The 18,644-nt window shown below is 40.2% G+C and overlaps 1 protein-coding gene across 2 annotated transcripts in view; it reads left to right on the top strand.

The window, feature by feature from the left end:
• Positions 1–4,221: 4,221 nt before the first annotated feature.
• MCM6 (minichromosome maintenance complex component 6) overlaps positions 4,222–18,644 on the top strand; it is a 38,900-nt gene continuing 24,477 nt past the window's right edge. The window contains exons 1-6 of one of the 2 annotated variants that reach the window (XM_042994366.1): positions 4,222–4,415; positions 8,156–8,302; positions 12,639–12,749; positions 13,911–14,160; positions 17,285–17,450; positions 17,733–17,878. In XM_042994366.1, coding sequence (XP_042850300.1) covers positions 4,309–4,415; positions 8,156–8,302; positions 12,639–12,749; positions 13,911–14,160; positions 17,285–17,450; positions 17,733–17,878 — 927 coding nt within the window. In that variant the 5' untranslated portion in view covers positions 4,222–4,308. Of the gene's footprint in view, positions 4,416–4,562; positions 4,923–8,155; positions 8,303–12,638; positions 12,750–13,910; positions 14,161–17,284; positions 17,451–17,732; positions 17,879–18,644 lie in introns of those variants that run through there. The other variant, XM_042994367.1, reaches the window with a different exon arrangement.

Here is an 18,644-nt window from a genome sequence, read left to right as displayed (position 1 = left end):
CAGTACAGAGCCCAACACGGAGCTCAAACCCACGAACTGTGAGATCATGACCTGAGCTGAAGTCGGATGCTTAACCGACTGAGCCACCCAGGCACCCCTGGATATATTACATATTTTATAAGATGGGGATTGACTATGTTTGAAAGAAAATTTATGTTTGATATTTTCATATGTTTGATAAATATCTTATTGAATAATGCACATCAGCTAAAATAAATCACATAAAAATTTAATCTGCTAGTTTTATTCATAGTAAATTAAAGTATTGGTAAACCAGGAAAAGATTACAGTTAGATTTAAGAGAAACAGCATCATTAATCTGCTCTGCTACAGCTGTTTGAAGGAAGATTCCTTCCCAGCCAAAGATATGTCTCAGGAAAAATAGCCCTTTTTAACTGAAATATAGTTGACATCCAATGTTATATTAGTTTCAAGTGTACAACATAGTGATTCAACAATTGTATACATTACTCAGTGCTCACCACCATAAGTACAGTCACCATTTGTCACCATCTGTTATTACAATTTTATTGACTATATTTCCTATGCTGTACTCTCATCTCAATGATTTATTTATAACTGGTAGTTTGTACCTCTTGATCCCCTTCACCTGTTTCACCCATCCCCCCCTACCTCCTTCCCCTCTGGCAATCATCAGTTCTTTGTATTTACGATTCTGTTTCTGTTCGTTCATTTGTTTTGTTTTTTGGATTCCACTTATAAGTAAAAGCATCTGGTATTTGTCTTTACCTGACTTATTTCACTTCACATAATAACCTCTGGGTCCATTCATGTTGTCACAAATGGCAAGATCTCATTCTTTTTTATTACTGAGTAATATTCCAATAACCTATATCTTTTAGAGATTCATTCTGAAATATCTACATATGAAATGATATTATATCTAGGATTTGTAAAATTATAAAAGAGTGGTGAGAACCATACTTTACCTCTGTGGTCTTCCTTCCCAAACCCATAACCACAGTTTAACCATGCCAAACGTATCAGACAAATCCCACCTGAGGAATGTTTTGCAAAATATCTTAGCAGTATACCTCAAAACTATCAAAGCCATCAAAACCAAGGAAAGTTTAAGAAATTGTCACAGACGAGGGGCGCTCAGTCGTTAAGTGTCGGACTTCGGCTCAGGTCATGATCTCGCGGCCTGTGAGTTCGAGCCCCGTGTCGGGCTCTGTGCTGACAGCTCAGAGCCCGGAGCCTGTTTCAGATTATGTGTCTCCCTCACTCTGACTCTCCCTCATTCATTCTCTGTCTCAAAAATAAATAAATGTTAAAAAAAAAATTTTTTTTAAAGAAATTGTCACAGATGAGAGGAGTCTAAGGAGACATGATAACTCCATGTAATGTGGTATCCTGGATGGAATCCCAGAAGAGAAAAAGGACATTAGGGGGAAACTAGCAAAATCCATAAAAAGTATGTAGTTTAGCTACTAGTACTGTGCCAAAGTTGGTTCTTTAAAAAGTTATTTAAAAAGTTGGTTCTTTAAAGTAAGATGTTACCAATAGGGAAAAATGGGCATTGAATATGTAAGAACCCAGTACTATCTTTTGCAATTTTTAGTAAATCTAAGACCGTTCTAAAACAGATTTTTAAAAAAATATAATAGTAATAATGAAGAAGGAAAAGCAGAGAGGTGTGTGATTGGAGCAGGAATGGCCACATGTTGATGGTTATTGCAGCTTATAATGGAAGTCCATTATACTATTCTGTGTACATTTGTTTATGTTTAAAATTCTCTTTAGTAAGAAGGTAAAAATAGATATGTATGTTGTACTGGGGGTCCACAAAAGCATCCTCAGTTTTGATAATTTGCTAGGAATGCTCACAGGACTCAGCATATGATTATACTCACAGCTACCATTTATTGCAGCAAAAGGATAGAAAATAAAATGAGCAAAGAGAAAATGCACATGGAGCAGTCCAAAGGAGACCAAACACAAACATCCCAGAGTCCTCTTCCTATGGAGTCATATAGAATGCATTTAATTCTGCCCCAGCATCAAACTGTAACAATGAATGTCACACTGTCTACCAGGGAAGCTCATTAAAGAATCTCAGAGTTTTTACTGGGAGCAGGTCACACAGGCACCTCTACCTAGCACATATCAAGATTCCAGTTTTTAGAACAAATTCAGCACAAACCAAATTGTTTGCACAAACATTTTAGGCATAGTGAGCCATCCTTTTCATTTAGGGAAAGCGTCTTATCAGTGTAGGAAACTTTTACCAGTCAAGTTCCCAAATGCCAGCCAAAGGCTAACCTTGCAAGCACGCCTTTCTAAGGATAGCAGTCTCAGACCTAAACACACACACACACACACACACACACACACACACACACACACGGGCATACAACTCTCTGAGATATAGCACAGAGATGTTTCATAACCCACACCCTCCTCCTGCTATGGAAGGTGTCCCCACAACCCTCACTTGGAGACCTGAGCTACTATTCTGGGTCAGATGTGCATGTCTGAGGGAAGAAGGGAGGATCTGTGAGTTGTGGAATGCTGAGAAGAGGAAATCCCAATTCTCTGAGCGAGCCTCGTTCCAAATTAGCCTGGAACTCTGCACTCTTTTTCCTTGCTTTTTTCCTTCTGTACATGAGACTAAAGCTCTGAGAAATTGATGCTGAGGATAGAAGAGAAAGAGAAGGGCAGAAAGAAAAAATGGTAAAGAAAGATGAGAACTTTGGAGAGGAAGAGACACAGTTGGGTCAGCAAACTGCCCTGGTTATCTCCTGAATCCATTCTTAGTGCATGAGGGTTATGATTGTCCCGTAGCACAGTGAGTCTGAGGCTCCTAAAATGCATGCAAGTGGTGATGTCCAGAATCTGGAGCTTGTGAAGAGCTGAGGGATACAGGGCCACAATGGTTCCCAACCCCCTTCAAATGAGGTAATACATACAGTCTCAGATACACTGCAGTACATCAGCAATGGACTGTTTTGTTAAATCTGGTATGTGAAGAGTGTATCTGTGTGTGTGTGGGGGGGGGCTGATGTTAAAGTAATTACTATAACTTCTGTCACCCTGTTTGGCTTTAAGAAAAAAATTTTTCATGTGTGGAAACCTCAAAAAGGAAATGGTCCAGGCTTCTCTTAATCTCTTACAGGCCAAAGAATCCCAGTTGGTGATACACAAGGTAGAAGTCATCAGCACCCAGAAGCTATGATGATGAGGGATAGAAGCAGAAAAATGTTCACCTTTAGTCTAGAAGGCTGACCTATAGCCTGTATAGTTCTGATAAGGATCAAATACTTGCTGGTTGCTACATTTTTTATATAGAAAGAGAGAAATCTTGTGAAAGTAGTTTTACAAGTAGAAATTCGAAGAAAACAGTAATGATCTAATACTCCCTGCACGTCCCCTCCTCCCCCTTAAACACTATATAACCACCAGCTTTCATACAGCAAAGGTGCAGGTCTTTCTACCCACAGGTCCTGTCCTTAAAATTGCTAAGTTGCACTGTAAAACCTCTCAAGAATTCCTTCTTGACAGGGCTCGCTCAACAATCCCACAACAACAGGAGTGAAGAGGGTCGCCCAACAGAGCTTCAGGAGAAATGAAGGCTCTGGGACCAGACCACTTCAGGAACTCACTAAAGAAGAGGCACCAACAATAGATGGCTAACCAAGAATAGCCAAAGAGATGGGAAAAAAGCAAGTGGAAGGAAGTGGGGTAAAGACGGCCTGAGAGGGAGTAAAGAAAATCAAGAGGGCGCAAGCCAACAGTTCTGTTTAAGAGGGGAATTAACCACAGTAACTGCCAAACTCCGTACCTGGTACTACGTCTATATCTCTTTGGGCTCTTGCACAGTTATATTTCCTCCACTTACAACGGCTCAAGCAGGTCTGAATCTTACTCATTTTTCTCCTCCATAGAGCTTTATGTCTACTGCTCAATTAATATCAGTGAAATGATATGAAAAACATGTGAAAAGCCACCGGAACACGGATCCCACTCGTAAATCTGTTGCAGAAACCAAGTTGCCAGCGACAAGACCACACTACGCAGGCGCAAAGGCAGAACCCGCTGGCTTCCTCCCTGTCTTTGCATTTGGCGCGAAATCCCGGCTCTGTGGGCTGGACTAATGCAGAAGCCACGCTCATTGGGCAGGTTTGGCGCGAAATCCTCGAGTTCCTGCGCCACGATTGGTTCCGGCAATCCCTGTGGGCGAGGGGGCGGGCGGTAGCGGCGGCGGCGCGCGCAAAGTGGTGGCGTCTGTGGTGAAGTGATTGGTAGTGGTGGAGCGTGGCGGTGGCGGACCCTTAGCACTGAACAGCCATGGACCTCGCGGCGGCAGCGGAGCCGGGCGCCGGCAGCCAGCACCTGGAAGTCCGCGATGAGGTGGCGGAGAAATGCCAGAAACTGTTCCTGGATTTCTTGGAGGAGTAAGTCCGCGGGCGCCCCTTCCTCGCGGAACTTCCCCGAGCTGCCCCTGTCCGCTTCCGGAGCCCGGGAGCCCGCCGACTCGCGGCTCCCAGGGCCGGGCTGGGCCCTAGGGCCGGCGCATGTTGGGGGGGAACCGGGGGCCCGCGCGCCTTGCAGAGCGTCCTATTCCCCACTCGGGGCTTAGCCAGGTCGCCGCGAGCGGTAAAATCCCATCTTGAGTCCTTCCTCAAACTGCCAGTGCCGTGGGTATGCGCAGCGGTTTGGTCCCGTCGTTCAGTCCTCACAACCTGTAAGGCTGGTGATCCCGTCGCCCCTGGTTACCTGAGCGGAAACGGAGGCTCCGGGAGCATAAGTAGTAGCAAGACCGAGTGGGGGGCCCCTGCAGAGTCCTGATGGGACCGGGCACCCAGGCCTCTGGTGTTGGGGGCGCCGAGGGCCCGGGCTGCCTTTGGAGCCCATGGAGATAAAGGCACTCGAGTGAACCCTGAGGGCAGACAGATGCTCGGGTGAGCCCTGACCTGCTTCAAAGTGTCTGAGCGTATTCCCCTCCTTCCCTCCATCCTTCCGTTTCCTTCCACCGCAAGCCCCCCGACCCGCACATACTTTTTTTTTTTTTTTTTTTTTAAGTTGCCTTCTAGGCTCCTGGCCTCTCGTAATCCCCCACTGCCTGGGTTTCCGCCTCTGCCGCCAGTTACTTCGTGCAGATGTATTACTTCTTTCCTTAAGAGGATGGACCTTGGAATGTCTTGTGAAATTTTTTTTAATTGTAAAATATACATAAAACTTACCATTTAACCTTGTTTAAGTGTAGAGTTCGGTGTCATTAAGTATGTATATGCACTTTGTTAAGCAACTGCCCCCACCATCCATCGACTGAACTCTGGTCTTCCCGAACTGAAACTCTGCAGCCACTAAACAGTTAACTCCCCATTCCCCCCTGCCCCCCGCCCCGCCCCAGCACCTGGCAACCACCATTCTACTTAACCATGACTTTCACTGTTCTAGTTACCTCGTGTACTTGGAGCTATACTTGGAGTATTTGGCCTTTTGTGACCAATTTATTTTACTTACCATAATGTCTTCAAGGTTCATCCACGTGTACAGCATTGTGTCGGGATTTCTTTTTAAGGCTGAATAATACTTCACTGTATGCATATACCACTTTTTATCCATTCATCCATCCATGGACATTTGGGTTGTTTCCACACTTTTATTATTGTGCATAATTCTGCCATCTCATGAAATTCTGATACATTTGAAACCATAATTTATATCCCCCGTCTTTAGCATTGTTATTCTCTGCCTGACAGCTATTCATCTTTCAAAGCACAGCTAAAGACTCATACCTCCTTTGTGAAACTCTGTAAATCTTTCAGGCAGCACCAATCCTTTCTTCCCTTATGCCCGTAAGGTGCCATTTTCCATTATCTCTGGTAATGAAACTTACTGTGTCTTTACCTGTCAGCCACTTCCGTCTTGAATGTAAATCCCATCCTTAACCCCACCTAGCCACCACACCACATTACAAAAGTCCTCAATTAATGTTTCATTTTAATGAAGAATATGATTGCCTTAACTGCCTTGCAGTTTACCATACAGCTGGATGCTGGGGATAATGATGAATGAGAGAAATAAATTACTCTGTTTGGGTGGGGGGGGGGTGTGTTAACTCCCCCTCAGAATTCCAGCTTTGATTTGCCCTTGTTTATGGAGTAAAGTCTCAAATTCTTCACAGCTCCTCTTCCCAGTTTCATCTTCCACAACCAGCCTGTCATCTCTGTATTCCTCTACCTTTTCTGACATTGCCACTTGAAAACATCTATAGTGAGTCTAACCACTACTGGAGTTTTTTTGGTGTTTGTGTTGCTTTGTTTTCTTTCAAATTCTAAACATCTTTCAAGGCTGAATTCCAATGTCCTCTTTTTTTAAATTTTTTTTTAACGTTTATTTATTTATGAGAGATCAAGAGAGACAAAGCGTGAGTGGGTGAGGAGCAGAGAGAAAGGGAGACACAGAATCCAAAGCAGGCTCCAGGCTCTGAGCTGTCAGCACAGGGCCCGATGTGGGGCTCAAACCCGCAAACCATGGGATCATGACCTGAGCCAAAGTCAGATGCTTAACCAACTGAGCCACCCAGGTGCCCCTCCAATGTCATCTTTTAAAAATGCTTGAAGCCTTTCTGGATGTTCTTGTTGGGCAGAATTATTTATAATCCCACAGCACATTTTTTGTATCTCCTTTTTTCCTTTTGTTAAAGGAACGCTTAACATGAGATCTACCCTCTTAACAAATTTTTAACTATGCAATACATTATCATTGACTGTAAATACAATGTTATACAGTAGATCTCTTAAAGCTTATTCAGTCTCACTTGACTTGCTTAGTAACTCCACATTTTCCTCCCTTGCTCTAGCTTCTGGCAGCCATCATTCCACTATTTAATTAATTAATTAATTAAAGTAAGCTCTGCACCAACCTGGGGCTTGAGCTCCCTGCCCTGAGATCAAGAGTCACATGCTCGGGGCGCCTGGGTGGCTCAGTCGGTTAAGCGTCCGGCTTCGGCTCAGGTCATGATCTCACGGTTCATGGGTTCGAGCCTCTGTGCTGACAGCTCAGAGCCTGGAGCCTGTTTCAGATTCTGTGTCTCCTTCTCTCTGTGACCCTCCCCCGTTCATGCTCTGTCTCTCTCTGTCTCAAAAATAAATAAACATTAAAAAAAAAAAACTTTAAAAAAAAAAAAAAGAGTCACATGCTCTACCAACTGAGCCCACCAGCCACCCTCATTCCACTTTGATTCTATAAATTTGACTATTTAGTTACTTCATATAGGTAGGATCATGCAGTATTTATCTTTCTATGATTGGCGTATTTCATTTTGTGTAATGTCCTCAGGGTTTATCAATGTTGACACGTATAGCAGAATTTACTTTTTAAGACTGAGTAGTGTTCCGTTGTATATGTATACATTTTCTTTACTCATTTGTCATGGACATTTAGGTTCTCTTGCTACCTCTTTAATAGGAGGGTATGATCCTATGATCATGTCAGTCCTAGGGCAGGAACAACACTGTCATTTTTAGCTTTAAGTATCTCTGGTGTAATGCTTTGCAGATAGATGTTCAGTAAATATTGGACAGCTAGGTATGCTGTATTTGAAGAAGGAATTGATTTTTGGTTCCAAGTGAATCTGCATTTATGTTAAAAGGACAAAAAGCAAAAATGGTGGTGGTAATCCTTAATTTTGTGTGTATATGTTTCTGTTTTTCTGAGGACTTGGGCATTGAAGCACCTCATTTCTGTATTTTTATTCATGTTCTTAAATCAACAACTAGTCTGTCAGTTTTCTCTACAGAAATTGAATCTTTGGATTTAATATTTTCCAATCTTAACTATATACAACAATAATAAAAGGATAGTTGGCATTTTTTATTAGAAAATATTAAATGAAGAAATGCAGTTTAGGCCTAGTTTTTCTGTGTCTGGGCTCTGTGCAAAGCATTTACAGGCTTTCTCTCATTTAAACTTCATAGTAATCTTATGAGATAAATGACGTCTTAATTTTTTTTTTTTTTCAGAAAGGTGGGATAAGTACTTGCCCATGTTATGCACTTAGTGAAATGAGCCTGTCTGACCCTAAAGCTGATGGTCATTTTAACCGATACACCGACTTATCAGGCATTTGGATTCTTCTTTTTACTGCATAATTCTTCAATTTAATAGGACTTGTGTGTATCTACAGGTTCCAGAACAGTGATGGAGAAATTAAGTACTTGCAATTAGCAGAGGAGCTCATTCGTCCTGAGAGAAACACATTGGTTGTGAGTTTTGTGGACCTGGAGCAATTTAATCAACAACTTTCTACCACCATTCAAGAGGAGTTCTATAGGTATGTTATATTAATCTTCTTTACTTTAAATAGGCATGGAACCTGTGAAGCCAGCTCTTCTAGGACTGGAAGTACTCATTTGTGAGGCAGAAGGAGAGGCCCTTTGATACAGCCAGTGGTCATTTTAGTATTGCTCTGAACAAATTTAGGTCTTTGTGGAGCTGAATATTTGACACGTCCAAATGTTGAAAACCTTTGCTTTCTATGTAGTTTTCCTAAGTTTTCAGAGGATCGCTTACTTTCTGTCAGGCATTCAGTGCTCTTGGTCTGTCATTCATTTAATTCTTTCCCTTGCCCCTAGGAGTAGGTATTTTGAGAAAGTGTGTGGATCCTGTTCTTGGTCAGGGGTGTCTTTAAAGAAATGACATTGTTGTTCTTAAAGGTTAATTTTCTTCTGATTATAAAAGTAATGTGTATGTTGTAGGAAATAGAGAAAGTAGAGATGAGTAGAGGGAATACATATGTAATTCCACCATCCATAGATAACCATCATGAGCAGGTCTGCAAATGTGGAATTTCCTAAGGATCTTCTGGCACGTTTTGTTGTATTTCTAGGTGTATGTAACTATTGATATCATATTGTAGACACAGTCTCCTGCCATTTCACATAACAGTGTAACATTTTTCCATGTCATATAAAATCTTTTGAAAACATTTTTTTGAATGTTTATTTTTGATAGAGCACGAGACGGGGAGGGGCAGAGGCGGAGAGTGGGGGGACAGAGGATCCGCAGCAGGCTCTGTGCTGACAGCACAGAGATTGGGCCTTGAACTCACAAACTGTGAGATCATGACCTGAGCTTAAGTTGGACGCTTAACTTACTGAGCCACCTAGGCGCCACTTGAAAACATTAAAAAAAAAAATTTTTTTTTTTAATGTTTATTTATTTTTGAGAGAGGGAGAGACAGAGCGTGAGTAGGGGAGGGGCAGAGAGAGAGGGAGACACAGAATTTGAAGTAGGCTTCAGGCTCTGAGCTGTCAGCACAGAGCCCGATGCAGGGCTCGAACTCACAAACCATGAGATGATGGCCTGAGCCAAAGTCGGATGCCCAACTGACTGAGCCACCCCGATGCCCGTATTTTTAATTGCTGTATAAAGCAAGAAACATCTTTTTACATAAATCTTTGTCAGCATTTAGATTAAACAGATGTGAATATATATAAATAAAACCAGGTTAAAATAAACATTGTGGACAGTTGTGAAAGAAAATTAAGACGCAGGAATAAGGAGAGACAGCCCCATTCCTTTACATGGTAGGCTGGGAGATGGAATACCTGTTTCAATGTTTCTAGCCATTCCAATCATCAAGAATGGTTGGGGGTGATAAGCAGCAGATTTTATTGTGAGAATACACACCAGAAAAAGTTGTGAGGGAGGTAGAAAGTCCGGGCTGGTAGTAGAAACACCTCTACTCATACCTCGTACATAGGCTATGCAGCAGTTCTGTCTCCTAAAAGTAGCTCATTTTTCAGGGGTGCCTGCATAGCTCATTTGGTTAAACATGCAACGCTTTTTTAAAATTTTTTATTTATTTTATGTTTGTTTATTTTTGAGAGCGAGCACGAGCAGGGGACAGACAGAGAGGAAGACAGAATTTTAAGTGGACTCTGCTGACAGCAGAGCACCTGACATGGGGCTGAAACTTATGAACCATGAGATCATGACCTGAGCCAAAGTGAGCCCCTTAACCAACTGAGCCACCCAGGTTCCCAGAAGCATCCAATTCTTGATCTCGGCTCAGGTCATTATCTCACCATTTGCGAGATTGAGCCCCACATTGGGCTCTGTGCTGACAGTGTGGAGCCTGCTTGGAATTCTCTTTGCCCCTCCCTTGTTTGCTCACATGTGCAACTCTCTCTCTCTCTCTCAAAATAAATAAACATGAAAGGAAGGGAGGGAGGGAGGGAAGGAAGGAAGGAAGGAAGGAAGGAAAGAAAGAAAGAAAGAAAGAAAGAAAGAAAGAAAGAAAGAAAGAAAGAAAGAAAGAAAGAAAAGAAAGAAAGAAAGAAAGAAAGAAAGAAAGAAAGAAAGAAAGAAAGAAAGAAAGAAAGGGAAGAAGCTTATTTTTCAGAGGACTTCAGATCCCACTATTGAAACAAACCAAGCTGCAACAGCTATTGGGAACCTACCTCAAGAGGACATACACACTTCAGTCTAACCAGTCAAGTGGATTGTTAGTGCCAGTTTGCTCTCATGTCCATAACATATTGCTCCTCTCGTCCATTTTTCAATCAAGAATTAAACCTAGAAAAATATACTAGGCCTTGACACCAAACGGGAGGCCATGTTGCTAGATTGTAAACCACCAAGATTGTTTAGGTATAGTCATCTTGGACAGAGGAGTGGCCTGTACTGTGGGTGCCAAATGATTATTTAAAGATAGTAGATGGGAATGCAAGCTGGTGCAGCCACTCTGGAAAACAGTATGGAGGTTCCTCAAAAAACTCAAAAAACTAAAAATAGAACTACCCTACGACCCAGCAATTGCTCTACTAGGCATTTATCCAAGGGATACAGGTGTGTTGTTTCGAAAGGACACATACACCCCCATGTTTATAGCAGCACTATCAACAATAGCCAAAGTATGGAAAGAGCCCAAATGTCCACTGATGGATGAATGGATAAAGAAGATGTGTTATATATATACAATGGAGTATTAGTCGGCAATCAAAAAGAGTGAAATCTTGCCATTTGCAACTACGTGGATGGAACGTGGATCCATGTGGATCCTCTACGTGGATACTAGAGGGTATTATGCTAAGTGAAATTATTCAGAGAAAGACAGAAATCCTATGACTTCACTCATATAAGGACTTTAAGAGACAAAACAGATGAACGTAAGGGAAGGGAAACAAAAATAATATAAAAACAGGGAGGGGGACAAAACAGAAGAGACTCATAAATATGGAGAACAAACTGAAGGTTACTGGAGAGGTTGTGGGAGTGGGGGATGAGCTAAATGGGTAAGGGGCACTAAGGAATCTACTCCTGAAATCGTTGCACTATATGCTAACTAATTTGGATGTAAATTTAAGAAAATAAAAAATAAAGCAAGTTAAGGGAAAAAAAAGAATACTAGATTATAAAAAGAAAGAACATAATCATGCACAGGAAAGAAAAAAGAATACAAATGCAATTATCTCAGAATTTTAAGAAAGACAAAAGCATGTAGAGCAGACTTTAAATAATTTTAATATGCTTCAGATTTAGAGATTTTTATCTTTGTTTTTATTATTTTTGTCATATTAGTTGAAATTGTTAACTTAGAAAAGATGTCCGTTATTTTAACTCCTTGAAAGAAACAAAATACAAATATTATTTTATTGCTATGATTACATTGATTACTATTTCTCTTGTGACAGCCTGTCATATTTAATAGTACCTTTCATTTTCCTAAACCTGCTGCATCATTCATAATGGCTTTGTTATGTTTCCTTACTGTGGGTTAAAAGGTCTTTCATTTATTGTGGCATTTCTTCCTTAAGGGACTGTAATTTTTTAATATATGAAACAAACAAAAGCTGGTGTACATAAATATGTATTCAGTTGAAATGTGATAATAATGCCTTATCATTTTCCTCCTTAGGGTCAGTCATGTCAATAGAGATTGCATGAAATATTATAGCTCTGTTTTCACAATTGAATAATGAAGCTGAATTTATTCGTTATAATTCCCTTATCTCTTAATCTACAAGAAATTAAGTTCAGGAACCTTTTGGGATTGGATATGAAATAATTTTAGTCTGGTTTGTTCTATTGCTTAAATTGCTGGCCCTTGCTGTCTTTATTTTTTTTTAAATATGTAATTGTACCAAAGAAAAAAGAGAGATACAAACCAAGAAACACACTCTTAACTATACTGAACAAACTGATGGCTATCAGAGGGGAGGTAGATGGGGCAACCGGTGAAATAGGTGATGGGGATTAAGGAGTGCACTTGTGATGAGCACCGGGTGTTGTATGGAAGTGTTGACTCACTGTATTGTACACCTGAAACTAATATTACACTGTATGTAAACTATACTGGATTTAAAATAAAACAAACAAAACAACAACAACAAAATACAATAAATAAAGATAGTAGGTATTTGGGTATAGGATTTTATCGTTGGTGTTTCTGTTGTCTTAGATCTATTTGTTGGGCTAGGAGAGGATTGGAAGACACTCATAGACCTAGAGTAGATGATAGAAGTGTCCTGCATAGTTAAATTTTAAGGCTTGGTTGTAACCAGGTGAAATTGCTTAGTCTTAGCTGTTTGCAAGCATGAAAGGTAAAGGGGGCCTTGGTAGGCCTCTTGAAGATGTCATGTGATTTTTATTTGTTTGCTTTTCAGAGTTTACCCTTACCTATGTCGGGCCTTGAAAACCTTTGTCAAAGACCGAAAAGAGATTCCTCTTGCCAAGGATTTTTATGTTGCATTCCAAGACCTACCTACCAGACACAAGTAAGAGACTCTTCTTTGAAAGGAAAGGAATTCACCAAACAGTATACACATCACTTAATGGTTAGAAAAGTAGGGAGGTGGTAGTCTTCTATATGTAAAGAGTTAGGTTCAGTTATCTATAAAGTTTGGTTTTGGAGAAATCATTTTTCTAGGGAGATGAAATGGAAAGTAAGTTAAAGCAGCTTCTGGGGATTGTTGTATTTCAGGACATCTTGCAGGGGACATTTGGGGAGAAATCAATCAAGTGAGAAAATAAGAAAACTGAAAATAGTCTAGAGAATTTCATGAATCTTTGAAAAATTTTGTCAGAGCTTAAATGGCATAACTTTAAAAACATTTTTTCCCTTTAGCAGTTATTTATTTTTTTTATTTTTTTTTTTAAATTTTTTTTAACGTTTTTATTTATTTTTGAGACAGAGAGAGACAGAGCATGAACGGGGGAGGGGCAGAGAGAGAGGGAGACACAGAATCGGAAGCAGGCTCCAGGCTCTGAGCCATCAGCCCAGAGCCCGACGCAGGGCTTGAACTCACAGACCGCGAGATCATAACCTGAGCTGAAGTCGGATGTTTAACCGACTGAGCCATCCAGGCGCCCCCCTTTAGCAGTTATTTAAAGAATAAATACAGTGGAAGAAATTGAAGTGATATTTTGAAAACTTAAACTGCTTAAATTACTTGTAAAGTGGCCAAGTTATTTAATATAAAATGAGTTTGTGAGGTAAAGGAATTGTTTCTGAACTGAGTTGCTGAGGTCTTTTGTATGATTACTATGAGACTAATACAGCTTATTTAGAAATAGTAGGTAAGCAAAAAATATATTTGCATATAAAATGGGATCATCTTGTTTTATAATTGTAATTTCATTTCTTTGGTGTCCTTTATTTACTTTTTCATATTTGTGTATTTTGCTGTGAATACATAAGCATTGTGTAATTTAGGAATAGGCACATTGACTAAATCATTCTTGGAGAAGAATCTGCAAAGAATTCCTTCTTTCCATTTATTTATTTGTTTATTTAGTTTTGTTTTTTTTTTTTTTTTTTTGGTTTTTTGTTTTTATCATAATTATCATTGAATACCCTGTCATTAAAATGGAAATATTTCTTAGGTTGAAAATGAATATTTACAATATTTACTAATGGTACATCTGTCTTTAAACAGAATTCGAGAACTTACCTCATCGAGAATTGGTTTGCTCACTCGCATCAGTGGGCAGGTGGTACGGACTCATCCAGTTCACCCAGAGCTTGTGAGTGGAACATTTTTGTGCTTGGACTGTCAGACAGTGATCAAGGATGTAGAACAGCAGTTCAAATACACACAGCCGAACATCTGCCGAAATCCAGTTTGTGCCAACAGAAGGAGATTCTTGCTGGATACAAATAAATCGAGATTTGTTGATTTTCAAAAGGTATTTTTTAACTTCTGTTTGTTTCAAATTCAGTCTATGCTAATAATTCACTTCTAGGCACATGGCAGTTGTTACAAGCTTATTTAGACAATGTTAAATTCAGTTTTTATGTAAGTGGAAGATCATTATATGTGACTACAGATTTAAACCCAAAACTCTAATGCCGATTTCAATTATCAATGTATAAATGTCTTAAACTTTAATAACTTGGATTGGAAGCTCCTTCAGACTATGACAGAATATTTTGTGAGAGAATAAATAGTAAACGATGATGATGATGATGATGATGATGATGATGAAGAACTAGTGTTAAAACTTTGAAGAAGTGGAAACTTGTTAGATACCCTCTCAAGTTGATGGTTAGGAGGGAGGGAGGCATGAATAAAAGGACAGGCGAAAATGGACATGTTTATTGATGGCAGTGAGGATTATCATGATTGAAATAGAGGAGCCAAATTGGAGATCATCTGGAGGATGATTTGGTGTGAGGCATGTAGGTACGCAGAGCCTTAAAATCTCAGGTTGGGAAGTTCAGACCTTTCTTGGTAAAAAAGGGGAATATATGTGAACCTTTCTTTTTTAAAGGTAGATTAATGGGACATTGATGTATAGCATATAACAACAAACTAATAATGAGATAGTTGTAGTTACCTGGGCAAGAGTTGGATGGTAGCAATAAGAATGAGGTTGCAGGGGGCGCATGTCTCAGATCTGTACAGGACTTAGTAACTCTGTGATAGGCAAAGGAAAAGAAAAGGTGCAGCTGCTCAAGCACTCAAGCATGAGGGAATGAGTACCACACTAAAATAATTAATATTAACTTCAGTTTTTATCCCTTATTTAGTGTAGCATCAGTCTGTTACTTAGTTTATATGAAGCACATACTCCACCAACAACTTTGGGTAAGAGGTGTTTTGTGTTTGAAAAAGAACATAGCCAAATATAAAGTATAAATCTAGATTAGGTCTTGGTTTGAAAAAACAAAAAACAGTTGTAATAAAGGACATTATTCACAATTGAGGAAATTTAAGGATGGTCTAGATAATAGATTTTATGGAATTAAATATTATTTAATTTTCTTGGTATGGTAAAGATACTGTGGCTATATAGGATGTCTTTACTCTTAGGAGACAAATGCTAAAATAGTTAGGGGTGAAGTATTTTGATTTTTATGCATTCTTCAAATAATACGGTAAAAATATGTGTGTGTCTAAGTAATATTGACAGTAGTGTTGGGGTGCCTGGCTGGGTGGCTCAGTCAGTTGGGTGACTGACTCTTGATTTCAGCTCAGGTCATGATCTCAGGATTGTGAGATCGATCAAGCCCTGTGTCATGATCTGAGCTGAGTCTGGAGCCTGCTTGGAATTCCCTTTTTCTCTTCTCTCTCTGCCCCTCCTCTGTTTGAGCCTGCATGCTCTCGCTCTCTCTCAAATAAACTTAAAAAAAAAAAAAAAAAGGTAGTGTTGAGGTGGAGTGTATAGAGTATGTGAATTTTTTTTTTTTTAATTTTTTTAAATGTTTACTTTTGAAGGAGAGAGAGCATGAGCAGGGAAGGGGCAGAGAGAGGGGGAGAATCAGAATCAGAAGCAGGCTCCAGGCTGTTGTTAGCACAGAGCCCGATATGGGGCTCAAACCCACGAGCCATGAGATCACGCATGACCTGAACTGAAGTCAGTCGCTCAACTGACTGAGCCACCCAAGCGCCCTGAGTATGTGAAATTTTTCATAATATTTCCCTGAAAATTTGGAGGAAGATGGAACAGAGCAGATATCTAACTACACAGTCAGGACAAGGAGGGGCAAAAAATTTTTTAGAGTTTTTTTTTTTTTTTTAATGTTTATTTTTGAGTGAGAGAGTGCATGTGCGCTCAAGTGGTGGAAGGGCAGAGAGAGAGGGAGACACCAAATTACAAGCAGGCTCCACACTCTGAGTTGTTTGTGCAGAGCCCATCATGGGGCTTGAACCCACAAACTGAAATCACGCATGACCTGAGCCAAAGGCTGACACTCAACTGACTGAGCCACCAAGGCACCTCAGAAAAATGTTTTTTTAATTTTTTTATTGTTTTTTTTTTTTAACGTTTTATTTTTATTTTTGAGACAGAGAGAGACAGAGCATGAATGGGGGAGGGTCAGAGAGAGAAGGAGACACAGAATCTAAAACAGGCTCCAGGCTCTGAGCTGTTAGCACAGAGCCCGACGCGGGGCTCGAACTCACGGACCGCGAGATCATGCCCTGAGCCGAAGTCGGACGCTCAACTGACTGAGCCACCCAGGTGCCCCGGTTTATTTCTTGAGAGAGAGAGAGCAGAGGAGGGTCAGAGAAAGAGGGAGACAGAATCCCAAGCAGGCTCTGTGATCACTGCGCAGAGCCCAATGTGGGGCTCGAACTCACAAACTGTGAGATCATGACCTGAGCTGAAATCAAGAGTCGGATGCTTACCGACTGAGCCACCCAGGCACCCCCTGGAAAAATTTTTTTAATGAGAGTAAAAGTGAAGTTTTTATTTAATTTTTTATTATTTTAATTCCAGTATATTTAACATACAGTGTGATATTAGTTTGAGGTATACAATATAGTGATTGAGCAGTTCCACATATTACTCAGAGCTCATCATGGTAAGTGTACTAAAAGTGAAGTTTTTAGGAGCACCTGGGTGGCTCAGTTGGTTAAGTATCTGACTTCGGCTCAGGTCATGATCTCGAGGTTTGTGAGTTTGAGCCCCGTGTTAGGGGCAGAACCCGCCTGAAGCCTGCTTCGGATTGGAGTTGCAGGATAGAGTTGTTGTTTTTTTTTTTTTAATATAATTTATTGTCAAATTGGCTAACATACAGTGTGTAAAGTGTGCTCTTGGTTTTTGGGGTAGATTCCCGTGGTTCATCTACATACAACACCCAGTGTTCATCCCAACAAGTGCCCTCCTCAGTGCCCATCACCCATTTTCCTCTCTCCCCTGGGGTAGAGAATTTTTAAGATGAATTTTGGCAAATGTCAAAAGTCTGCAAATGGTGAGAGTTTGGAATACATCAATATTTGTCAATATTTGTGGCATTAATTTAGATTATATGACATTTGAAAGATAATCTCTTCTCATTCTTAGCCATTTATTTGTTTTGTTATAGGTTCGTATTCAAGAGACCCAAGCTGAGCTTCCTCGAGGGAGTATCCCCCGAAGTTTAGAAGTGATCTTGAGAGCTGAAGCTGTGGAGTCAGCTCAAGCTGGTGACAAGTGTGACTTTACAGGGACATTGATTGTTGTGCCTGATGTCTCTAAGCTTAGCATACCAGGTCAGTAATCTTTAGCTCATATTTAACAATTCTCATTACCTAAACTGCAGAACATTTAGCTTCTCGAATCTTTCTTTTCTTATTTTTGGCTACCAATCAGAGGGTGAGCAAGGAAGTATAAGAATAGAGACAAATTAATTTTGCTACAAAAAGCACTGCTCTGAAAAATTTCAAAGCCTAAATGAAATCTTTGGATTTATAGGTTTTGTTTTTTTAAGCAATTTTGATTCTCAGCACTTTTGGTATTTGAGCTGTAAAACAAACTATCATTCATTCTTTCAGGAGCACGCGCTGAAACTAATTCCCGTGTAAGTGGTGTTGATGGATATGAAACGGAAGGCATTCGAGGACTCCGGGCTCTTGGTGTTAGGGACCTTTCATACAGGCTGGTCTTTCTTGCCTGCTGTGTTGCACCCACCAACCCAAGGGTGAGTCTTACAGTGGCAAGATTGAGAAAGACCTCCCCTGGGGCTGCCACAGTATAGGCTTCTGAAACTACTGAATTATCTAGTCACTGTTAAAGGGGAGCAGGGTGGTTTGGTTTTTTAGTTTTATTTATTTATTAAATTTATTTCTCTTGAGAGAGAACACACACATGCATGCACACACATGAGCTGGGGAGGAGCAGAGAGAGAGAGAATCCCAAGCAGGCTCTGCATGGTCAGTGTGGAGCCCGACTCAGGGCTCAAACCCACGAACCGTGAGAACATGTCCTGTGCCAAAATTAAGAGTCAGACACTTAACCCACTGAGCCACCCAGGCACCCCATGATTCTTTAGTTTTAAAACCAGATTTTTTCATGTCTTTCTGATCTTGAGGAAAAGTCTTTTTGTTTTCATGTTTAAGAGCTCTGTGCTTTAAGAGCATTGATATGAATTACCTATGGGATAATTTTGTTTTAACTTGCTCTTTGTGTGGATTCCTGGTATTATAGTTCTGTAGAACTTGATTCTATGTCCTGAGTGGGAAAACAGTGAGAAAAAGTTTGGAAACTAGTACAGCATTGCAAGAGGGGTGAATATAATACTCTCTTACTTCATTTTCATCTTCATATCAGTGATTAACATTTTATTATGGCTTATCTTTTGAGCATTCCGATTCGTTTAGATAACAATACAAAACAGTGGTAGCTTTTTTGTTTTTAATTCATTGGACAAATGACAAACTCTTCAATATCTTGATTAACTTAGGCCT

Source organism: Panthera tigris, chromosome C1 (genome assembly GCF_018350195.1).
Source record: "Panthera tigris isolate Pti1 chromosome C1, P.tigris_Pti1_mat1.1, whole genome shotgun sequence".
Classification (NCBI taxonomy): domain Eukaryota; kingdom Metazoa; phylum Chordata; class Mammalia; order Carnivora; family Felidae; genus Panthera; species Panthera tigris.
Note: the sequence above shows the minus strand (reverse complement) of the source record. Positions and strands in the feature narration are given on the sequence as shown.